The 10,481-nt window shown below is 59.1% G+C and overlaps 1 protein-coding gene across 1 annotated transcript; it reads left to right on the top strand.

Annotated features, from left to right (window-relative positions):
- Positions 1-6,055: 6,055 nt before the first annotated feature.
- Birc7 (baculoviral IAP repeat containing 7) lies at positions 6,056-10,391 on the top strand. Its single transcript, XM_013144566.3, has 7 exons — positions 6,056-6,557; positions 7,792-7,891; positions 8,195-8,276; positions 8,358-8,403; positions 8,566-8,694; positions 9,294-9,498; positions 9,933-10,391. Exons 1-6 carry the CDS (start codon positions 6,227-6,229, stop codon positions 9,491-9,493), a joined length of 888 nt encoding a protein of 295 aa, XP_013000020.1. The 5' UTR covers positions 6,056-6,226; the 3' UTR covers positions 9,494-9,498; positions 9,933-10,391.
- The last annotated feature ends 90 nt before the right edge of the window (positions 10,392-10,481 follow it).

Raw genomic sequence — 10,481 nt, 5'->3', positions numbered from 1 at the left:
CATGGCCACCCACCCGACCTTCATCTTTCTTGGGCTCCACCCAGGTTCCTTCTGGAAGAGGTCACTGTGTCAAGAACTAGCCAAGGGAGAGTAGGAGGAGACAGGCCATGCTGAGACTCCGAGATCAAAGCGTCAAGAGAACAGCCACAGCACCTTTGGGTGCAGGGCCCTTTGTGACTGCACAGATCACACTCCATGCACGGCCCCTACGTCTGCAAGACATTCAGGTCTCAGGAGGCCACAAGGCTCACCAGGAGGGCACCATGGAACAAGTGCAGTGAGAAACCAGGGCAGAGAGGGTCAGTGCCAGGCCAGGAAGGGTGAGGTGGTGGCAGTGAGGTTGCAGGTGGCCTGAGGCGGCCCCGAGGCTAGAGCTGAAGGGGCCAGCCACAGGAGGATGCAGGCCTGGGCTGGTGGGGGTCACCTGGTGGCTGTTGCCTACTAACCTGGAGCAGGGCCCTGGCTGCCCTGCACACAGCAGCCCTCCCAGGGGTCGCCTGGGCCCGGTAAGCTGCCCTGGAGAGGGGAGCCTTTCCTCCCGTGTGTGTAGTCTCCATAGACTGTCCCTGTGCTGGCTTGCCACACCAGCCCGCACACATCCCATGCCTTCTGTCCTGTGACCATATCTTGACTTGCTTGTGGGCGCCCCTCAGTCCCTGTGGCTTGTGGTGGGCGCCTTTCCCAGGCCTGCTCCAAGCCTATGAGCCCAGGACTGTGGCTGGGTTTCCAGACCACAAGATGTTTTCCCCCAGGGTCACTAAGCTGTGAGCAGAGGCACTGTGGCCACACAGATTGGGGACGCAGGTGAAGAACAGGTTGCTTGGACCCCTGGATCCAGCCAAGCCTAAAGTGCTCACCTCTGCTTTCGCCACAGAGCCAGCATCTGTCATTCTGCTGAAGCTCCCTTTCTTCACTGCAGCTGAGCATCCTGACCACAATGGCAAAGTAGCCCAGGTTGGCCTCGAACTCATGGCGATCCTCTTGCATCAGCCTCCAAAATACTGGAATCACAGACATGTGCCATCATGCCCAGCTGCACTGGGATCCAGCAGTTCATGGCTTGGGTGGTCTACAGGGTCTGTGCAGGACGTGGTCCGCCTGGGCATAATCTATGGAGTCTCATCCTGGTCCCTGGTCTCCAGCCCTGGGCTGTGGCCTTCTTTTACGTCCAGCAGAGGGAGCTCTGGCTCAGGAGTTACCACCCCAAGGCTCACTCCCAGCCCTCCTGTCTGTTTCCTGAGCTGGCAAGCTGGGGGCAGCAGATCAGAGGCAGGGCCGGAGGGCTCGTGCCGCTGAGGTACAGCTGGGCAGTCACCTTCTGGCTGTGCCATAACTTCTGAGCTGCACTACCCTCTGCAGTAACCACCCATCTGCATAGCCACTGCATACCTGACGTTGGGGACGGCGTTTTCAACTTCAGTTTTGATAGAATTCAAACAGGCACAGATAGCTCATCCATGTGTCCCAGAAAACACTACTTAGTCCCCGGGCATTCTTGCTGCAGGGTGGTCTTGACATCCCAGGAGCAAACAGGGCACACCTGTCCCCTAGCCCCTGGGAGTGGATTTGGGGACCCATATCCCCACAGGATTCCAGGAGAGCTGACCTAGTAAGGGTTCGAGCACCCTACGATCCCCTCAACCTGACAGCTCTGCTTCTGCAGGGTGTGGATGAGCAGTATCAGGTTTGTCCCTTGCAGCTGGCACTTCTGCTTCCCCCACTCCCGGGGCCCCCTGTGGCCCAGGAGTGCCAGGATCCAGCTCTTCCTGAGGCCGAGCCCAGCAGTCGCCTGAACCCCCAAGCTGGAGTTTTGGGCCACAAGCTCACAACAGGGTGATCAGTGGACATTTGGGAACAGAATGCCTCTGCCACCTCCCTTTCCCGCCTAGCCCTGGGAGGGGCCCTTGGTGTGTCCCTGCCCCCAACTGGCGCCAGGGCTGGGGGCCGGCCGGGAGGGAGCCAGGCTCAGCAAGCAGCCTGAATAAGCTGGAAAAACCCAGCCAGGCCACATGCACCCAGGAAATACAGCTGACTCAAAGGGCCCACGGCGGGCAGCACTCGAGGAAAAGCTGCCCAGCTGTGTCCCACAACCAGCTAGATTCACACCCCGGCCAGGCCTGTCGGCCGTGGCCTTGCACCTGCCTGCCTTTCTCGAGCACCCCTGCCAGCCTCTTGGGGCTCTGGTGATGATGGCTCCCTCCCTCCCTCCAGGAGCGGGGTTGTCCAGAGCTCTTCCTGTGGCAGGGCAGCTGGGTCCCCAGGCCTGGGAGGCTCCTGGGGGATAGCTTCAGGGACACACTCACCTGGCACCAGCCCTTGCTCCAGGCGCTGGAGCCCCAGGTCTGCTGTGAGGGCTCGGTGTCCTTGTATGGTTCCTGAGCTCACTGTGCTCACCCCCAGCCTCCACCCCCTGGCCCCCACCTCATGGGAACCTGCCACCCTCTGGCTCCACACTTTTCAGTGGCTCTTCAAGATGGCAGCTCAGTAACTGCAGGCATCAGTGGGGAGCCCAGCTTGCAGCTCCCAGTCTGAACAAGGTCACAGACATCACAGGCCACCAAGCAGGACATGCAGACACCCCTGAGGGCCTGAGGGTCCCTGACGTGTGTAGCTAGCAAGCCACCTTAGGGTGCTCTGCTCCTGCCTGCCCAGGCAGTCACTCTACACCACATGTGGACTCCCCTTCCAGGGGTCACACATCTGCCCAGAGCCATGCTGTTCCCAGAGCCCTTGCTCTGGGAACAGAGAAGAGAAGGGGGCAGCTGTGCTACTCCAGCAGGGATGCCTGGGCCCCACCAGGAGAGAGGCGGGGCAGGGCTTGAGGCAGGCACCCAGGCCCCCTGATACAGAGCTCCCATTCCCCACTGTGTGGGCCCTGAGAGCTCCTCCCAGGGGAGGGACCCTGGTGAACAGGCCGGAGTCCTGGGAGGCTCTCCCCACAGAAAGGCAGGGACCACGAGGACCCCAGACCCAGGGAACCCAACGGAGCCTGGGGCAAAGCAGCCCAAGTGGGCTCTGCCTCCCTGGCTGACCTTCTACACTCTGCCTCCCTGGCTGACCTTCAGCTCACAGCAAATCCAGTGTGCCCCCCTGTGCCTCAGTTTCCTCACCTCTGAAATGGCGCCAAGCTCCATGTCTAAATCAGAGGGCAATTGTGAGACCCCATGGGTATCTGCACAATTTGAGTTAGGGCCTTCCCAGAGTCTCTGAAAGCAAAGTAGCATCTAGCTTAAAGAAAAGCTGCCCTTCCCTTATTCCTGGAGCATTCGGACCTCTCCAGGCTGCTTCCACCCTGCCTCTTATTCCAGGTTAATCCCAGCCTTGCCCAGTACACGCCTCCTGAAAAACCTGAGAACAGCTCATCCTAAAGTGCTAATGGCTGGAGAAAAAGTGAAGAGGAAGCGAGGGGTGATGGCTCAGGCATCAGCCTGGAAGACGATGCTTTCTCTGGAGTTTTCTCCCGGGATCCCACCACAGCTGAGAATCTGTCCAGCCAGCCTTTGCACCAGTACTGGGGAGTTCAGCCCAGCCACCCTCAAGATTTCGTTCAAAGGACATCTCGAGCAGCTTTGGTCAGGAATTTGCTCATGTGTGTGCAGCCCCGGGGCAGTGGAAGCTGCCGGGAAGATGTGCCCAGAAAGAAGTCCTCACCTGGGCCTCACGTGGGCTGCTGTCACTCACGGTGGGGCACCATCACCCACCTAGCCGGCTTCAGCCACCCATGAGAGCAAGAACTCACTCCCCTGGCCGCATCAGCAAAGCCCTGTGAATCTGGGGCCAGCGAGACCCGGAGTCTTCCTCCCCACCTTCCAGCAGGCCCCTCCTGAGGAACTGGGTGGTCAAGTCTCACCGGACAAGCGGTCACAGTGGGCCCTCCAGGTTCCCGTGGGGCCTCCTCATCCTAAAAGCCAAGGTGCAACGCAGGCAAAGAGCACACTACATGAGTAGCCCCACCTGGAGGACGTCTGGAAGGACACAGCAGGACGGAAACGGCAGTGCCCGTCCTGGGGAGGGGCTGGCCGTGTGCGCCGTGTCCGAGCCGAAGTCAGTGTAGGTTCAGGACAGTGGAGCAGTGACAGGCCCCACACCCATGGTGCGTCCAGATGCATGCTGGTGCCACCCACAGACGTAGTCCCCGATGTAGCTTTAACCTCTGTATTCTCAGTGTTCCTGAGCTTTCTGAAATGAGCGTGTAACCCCTATCTTTGGCTCTCTGCTTTTTAAAGGCCGAAGCACGCATGGATAGTTCCAGCTTCCGGAACTATCCACATTTGGCAAAGTCTGCAATGCCTGCCTGGCCTCTCCCTCTTTTGTCCCTCTCGGTGTGGGGTGCGGAAGCTCCCAGAAGGGCAGCCCTGGTGGTGCCTCTGTCCGGTGGTCAGCTCAAGGTGCAACTCCTGCCACTCGGCCCCAAGAGGGACCTTCCTTCCACTTTGAAGTTAGGAAAGTGGTTGGAGTGTGCAATGTTCTAAAGTAATCAAAACCACGTCTCTTGTCCCAGCCCCAAATACACAGGGGACAGGCCCCTCCCTGCCCCTCAAAGGTCCCCAGATGGTGAAGTTGGGAGATGGTGCAGGTTATAACCTGACCCCTGCTGTACCCTAGCAAAAAAGAGCTTCTTTTTATATTTGTATTATACCAAAATACCTGTAACGTGGCCCTACTGGTACTGTTTTGTATGCGTTTTCTCCCCTTCTGGGTGACCTAATTGATATGTTAATCAATGCTCTCCCCTGTAAAGAATTGTGAATCGCTAGGAACCTAACCTAATTGATATGTTAACCATTGTTGCCCTCTTCAAATAACAGATGTGGTGCTAAAATAAGCCAACAAAAGATTGTTAATTACTGCTAGACTACCCTGTCCTCCACTAAGGAAAATATTTCCTTAGCAGATTTCCTGATCCACGCCCATAACCCCTTACTTTGTAAACTGTGATATGTACATAAAGGCTGCAAGCTTTGAGGGCGACACACAGCTTTTTCAACTTAAACTGCACCGTGTCACTGGGCCCAGGATAAAATAAATCAGCGCTGCTTTTTAAAAATATGTTTTTGCCCCATTTTTCGAACTCGAGTTTGGGGGGCTCATTTGTGGATTACAAGAACCCCCACAAGTAAGGATAGGTTCAGGCAGAGGAAAACCCACCAGGCTGAGGCGGCAGCTTCAGGGGTGGGTGCTAAAGTGGTTGCCTTAGTCCACTTTTTTGTCCCTGTGACTAAATACCCAAGAGAAACAACCTGGAGCTCATTTGGTTTAGGGTTTCAGTCCATGCCTGGCCGGGGCCACTGTGTAGCAGGTAGAAGCACCGTGGTGGCAGAGTGCGGATGGAGGAAAGCCACTCACTTGTAGCAGTCAGGAAACAAGGAAAACAAGGGAGCCCAAGAGAAAGCGGCTGAGGTCGGGCCCCACTCCCTCACCTGGGGCCACCTTCATGGCTGCCACCTCCCAGCCAAGGCAGCACTTGGTGTCTCATTGATGGATTAGCCAGGGTCACGCCAGGGATTAAGACACCAGTAAATGAGTCTTTGCGGGGGCCAAAGGTCACTGGGAACTCTACCTGACCCAAGAGAACCAGGCACTTCACAGAGGACTAGAGAGGTCAGAGAGGGAAAACAGCCCGGCGACCTTTAACCCATTCTGGACCAACACACGGGGGAGCTCCTCCTGGGCCCTGCCTAGCTACTTGCGTGCTTTTAAAACTTCCCGCAATTGCTGAGCGGCTGGCCCGAGCAGCTTTGTCTGCATCTTCCCCACACTCTGGTCCTGGCCTGGGACCCAGTGCTGTTCTCAGAGCCTGGAAGGGCCCAGCGCAGGCAGCTGGTTCTAGCCACAACTCTGTGTCTATTCACAGTGGCTCCAGCCTCTGAGAGAAGACGATCTAAGGGTCTTGCAGGGAGCAGGGCAACATCAGGGCTGAGCAGCAGGCACAGAGGCAGGATGTTCGCTCAGGGCTTGGACAAGCTAAGCCCCCACAAATGGACCTTGTGACACCCTGCTGCAGAGGGCACATGACCCAGCTGTCACCCTGGTCCCTTCCAGAAAGGGCTAGGCCCCCTGGACACTCCCTCATGCAGGCAGGACATCTGTGGCAGGACAGAGGCCACTGCTGTTCCCAGGGAGGGCCAGGGCTGACCCCTGAGGCAGGCCAGCTGGGCACGCTTGGGCACATTCCAGGGCTGGCTGTAATCTCTGTGGCAGGCCCAGCCAGGCCTGGTGTTCTCTCATGGGGCCTGAGGGCAGGACCAAGTGCTTGTGCTATAACCCAGAGCTGGGCCACTGGGCAGCCAGCAATGACCTTGGGCAAGACCAGCGTGGATGTCCCTGTCAGTGCTCCTGTGTCCTACACCAGGACCATGTGGACGGGCAGATCCTGGGCCAGCTAAGCCCCCTGACAGAGCAGGATGAGGAGGAGGGCACAGGGGCCACATCGCCTGCAGAGCCTGCCTTCCCTGGGATGGGCTCTGAGGAGCTGCGGCTGGCCTCCTTCTACAACTGGCCACTGGCCACTGGGGTTCAGCCCGAGCTACTGGCTGCTGCTGGCTTCTTTCACACAGGTGAGTCCTGGGTTGGGGAAGTCCTTCCCACTGAGGGCCAGCTGCTATTCCAGCCCCTCCCAGCCCCAGGACCCTGCCCATCCCCATGCAGGGGGTCTGGCCAATGAAGAGTGGGATCCTATAATCCCTCCATGGTCACGCCCTGGTGCCTACCCTGCTAGGCTCACTGTGATGAGAACCCGTGTACACAGGGGAGGGGGTGCTCTGGCCCTGGCCAGGGGCTTCTCATCGTGTGGGGTTTGGGGGCTTGGTGGTTGCACATGGCTCAGGTGGGTATGTAGGACACAGGCTGCTCCAGGGTCTGCAGTACCATCAGGGCCTGCGCCACGTCCCAGGGCAGCAGAGTCAGGGGACAAAATCAGCATGTGGGCAAGAGCTCAGCTTTAGGCACCTCCCATGGGCCTCTCTGACACTGGGCTAGGCTCAGGTCTGACTCTGCACAAAGCCCCTCCGGTGCCCGTTCCAGTCGCCCACACTGGGTGGCAGCATGGTCAGGCTGGAATGCAGGTGTGGCTCTGCTCCTTCCTAGCTGCAGGGCACGGTAGCAGGGTCCAGCAGACCCTGTGTGGGAGTCCTCGTGTGGGTACTGTCTGCAAGAGGCCAGGATGGCCACCAAGTGGGAGGTTCAGTGGCAGGGTGGCTTGGGGGCCACCGTGACCAGGGACCTCTCTGAGGCCAGTGGGTGGAGGTGGGGAGATTCGGGGTCTGGGTGTCTGCTGTGGGCTGTGACCTTTGCTTCACAGGGGGCAGGGCCCACAGAGGGGAATTGCCAGGGGGAAGCCAAGGGAGGAAGTGAGCCCCTAAAGCCAAGTCTGTGCTAGGATGTCAGTTAGGGACACCCCTTTCCTCCCACCACTGGAAATCCATCCTGAGGACCCTGAAGTCACCTAGAGGACCCCCAGGCTCCCAGGCTTCTTGGACTACCTGCTCTGTGAATGATGCCAAGGCAGGCTGGACCCCATCCTGAACATCCTTCCACTCACCTGGCACATGCCCCAGAAGCTGTCCCCATTGCTCTTTACAACAAATGAGGTGCCATGAAGTCACATGCTAGGGCCCTGGGGCACCCTCCTTCCCTCCCTGGTTGATTTTCTGGCTGAAAAGACACCCATTCCTGCTGGGCCCCCAACCCATCCCAGCTTCTACAGCATGGGAGGGGTCGCCCTAGGGCTGCTGGCCCATGCAGGGCTCCTGCATGCATAGGGGCTGGGGGCAGCTTCTCTGCCACACGCAGGCCAGCAGGACAAGGTGAGGTGCTTCTTCTGCTACGGTGGGCTACAGAGCTGGGAGCACGGGGACGACCCCTGGACTGAGCACGCCAAGTGGTTTCCCAGGTAACCACCCCTGAGGGTCCAATCCAGGGCTTGGGCAGGGAAGGGCCTCAGGACCATTAGGTAAGACCAGGACTGGCCCACCTTCGGTCACTTGAGGACAACAGGCTTTCCCAACCCACGTGTCACGTGATCCCCCTCCCTGAAGGGCTGTGAGGGAGATTCTGCTACCAGGCCTCTCCTGATGCTCAGGGCCTGCCTCCCAGCCAGTGGGAACCCCGACAGCTCGGCCTCAGGCCCAAAGGCCTGCTCCAGCTTGCAGTTGGCAGTGGGGCCCTAACTGTGGGACTCAAATCTACTTGTCAGGTGCCAGTTCCTGCTCCAGTCCAAAGGAAGGGGCTTTGTCCACAGCGTCCAAGAAGCCTATTCCCCACTGCTCAGCTCCTGGGTGAGTCTCTCTCCTTGGGGCTCTGGCGGTCAGAGACTCCCCTCACACGTCTGTTTACCCAAGAACGGTGTCTCCTAACAGGACCGATGGGAAGAACCAGAAGATGCAGCCCCTGCTTCCCCCACAGGTGAGAGCCCTGGGGCACAGCCCGTGCTGATCCCTTGGGTACCTGCAGGTGTAGTTCTCCTGTGATGGGGAGCCTCTCAGTCTAAGAGGAAGATGCAGACCTCAGGCGGGTGCTGATGGAGCCCACTAGCAGCTCTGCCCTCTCCTGCTTTCTGCCTTGCAGATGCCAGGGGCAGGCAGGAGTGGTCAGCATGGGAGCAGGACCCAGATGTTCCCATCAGCACATCTGCATCACTGCTAGGGGCTGGCCTGCTTCAGGAAGAAGACAGGGACCAGGCGGAAACGGCCAGAGGTACTTCCACCCCTTGGGACGCTGTCCTCTTCCTGTCTCTCTCCTTGCCCACCCCCTGTGCACAGCCTGTCACCACCACACACACACACACACACACACCCTGCCCCCAGCATGCGGCATCTGCGGCTGCTGCCTTAGGGGCTGGATGGGCCAGAGGGACAGAAACCTTGGTGCTCCCTCCAGAAAGCCTCCAGCCTCGTTTGTCCTGCGTTGGGGGAGCAAGTTGTGTCATTCTGCTTTCCTGGTTATAAGTGGACCTGGCAGGCTGCCAGACCTGTCCCTAGGCTGGGCCTTGTTTCTCCTCGGGGCAAGGCCTCGAGTCTGTTCCTAACTACCCACAGCTTCTGTCCATGGGGCCCCTGAGCCACTCCCACCTAGAAGAGAGATCTGGCCTGAAGATAGTGGGTAGCCAAGCAGAGCCGAGATCCACCTGGGGCAGAGACAGGGTGGGTCCAGCCTCCCGCGTCTGGGGCAGGTCAGGAGGCAGGGACACTGGGCACCTGTAGGGGCTGGTGGATACCAGCCTCCCACCAGCCATGCAGAAAGGGGGGCCCATGTCACAAGCCTGTGCCCCCTGAGCACCCTGGTGGGTTCTCCAGCCCCAGGAGCTGGGGATGTGCAGGAGCAGCTGCGGCGGCTGCAGGAGGAGAGGAGGTGCAAGGTGTGCCTGGACCGCCCTGTGTCAGTTGTCTTCGTGCCATGCGGCCACCTGGTCTGCGCAGAGTGCGCCCCCAGCCTGCAGCTGTGCCCCATCTGCAGGGCGCCCATCCGCAGCTGTGTGCGCACATTCCTGTCCTAGGCCAGGTGAGCATCTCCTGCAGGCCCAGATGTGAGCTGAGTCCGTCCCTCCTCTTAGTGCAGAGGTCCTGTCCAGCAGTGACCAAGGGCTGACACCCCCTGCCCAGGTGGGCACCGATGGGTCAGCCAGGCCAAGAGGAAGTCTGTGGAGGAACAGAAGGTGCAGTGGGGCTGCCCGAGCTCCAGACCTGCACCCTAGACCTTAGCAGGGCCAGATGGGACTTCATGGATGGGGCCATGCCAACCTGTTGTTGCAAAAGTTATTGCTGGGGACCCCTGTATGTGCTGAGGGACAGGAGCCATGGCTTCTCAGGGCTCTCAAAAGCCAGTGTACCCTCAAGATGCATTTGAGAACTTTTTGTTCCTGAGAGCCTGGCCGAAGCTCAGGGGACAAGCCCTCGGGAGCCTGGCCTCACCCGTGCCTTCTGCTCTCCCTCTAGATGCTGCAGCTGGCCAGGTGGGCCACTGGGTGGGAATCCTGGCCTCAGCCTGTCCCAGACCACACAAGGTATCTGCTGAGGACAGTGGATACGTCATCCACCATGGCCCAGCCCTGACTCCTCGGCCACAGGCCAGTGTGGAGGAGGACGCCTGCTGGGCCTGGGAATGGCTTTACTGGCGCTGCTTGTGTGTGTGTGTGTGTGTGTGTGTGTGTGTGTGTGTGTGTACGCGTGCGTGTTCCACTGCGGGTTGACCCCATGGCCTTTGCACTTAGCTACACCCTCAGTCCTTTTAAAAAATATATATATTTTTAAATTTGGAGGCAGGGTCTTACTGAGTCACCCAGACTGGGCTTGAACTTGTGATCCTCCCAGGCTGCCGGGATTACAGGCATGCACCACCCCGCCTGGCGGGTTTGGATACTTGTGAAAATAAATATGGTAAAGCGTTTCCTCGGATGGTGCTCAGTTCTGCTTGGGTTCTGGAAACCAGCGTCCTCAGTCCCTCCCCCCACAGCGGGGCAGCACCCCCACTCCGGGCTGCTCCCC

The sequence above is a fragment of the Cavia porcellus genome, unplaced genomic scaffold (assembly GCF_034190915.1).
Source record: "Cavia porcellus strain 051 isolate PalLab524CR breed Dunkin Hartley unplaced genomic scaffold, mCavPor4.1 scaffold_5, whole genome shotgun sequence".
Taxonomy (NCBI): domain Eukaryota; kingdom Metazoa; phylum Chordata; class Mammalia; order Rodentia; family Caviidae; genus Cavia; species Cavia porcellus.
This window is presented reverse-complemented; position numbering and strand designations above follow the sequence as displayed.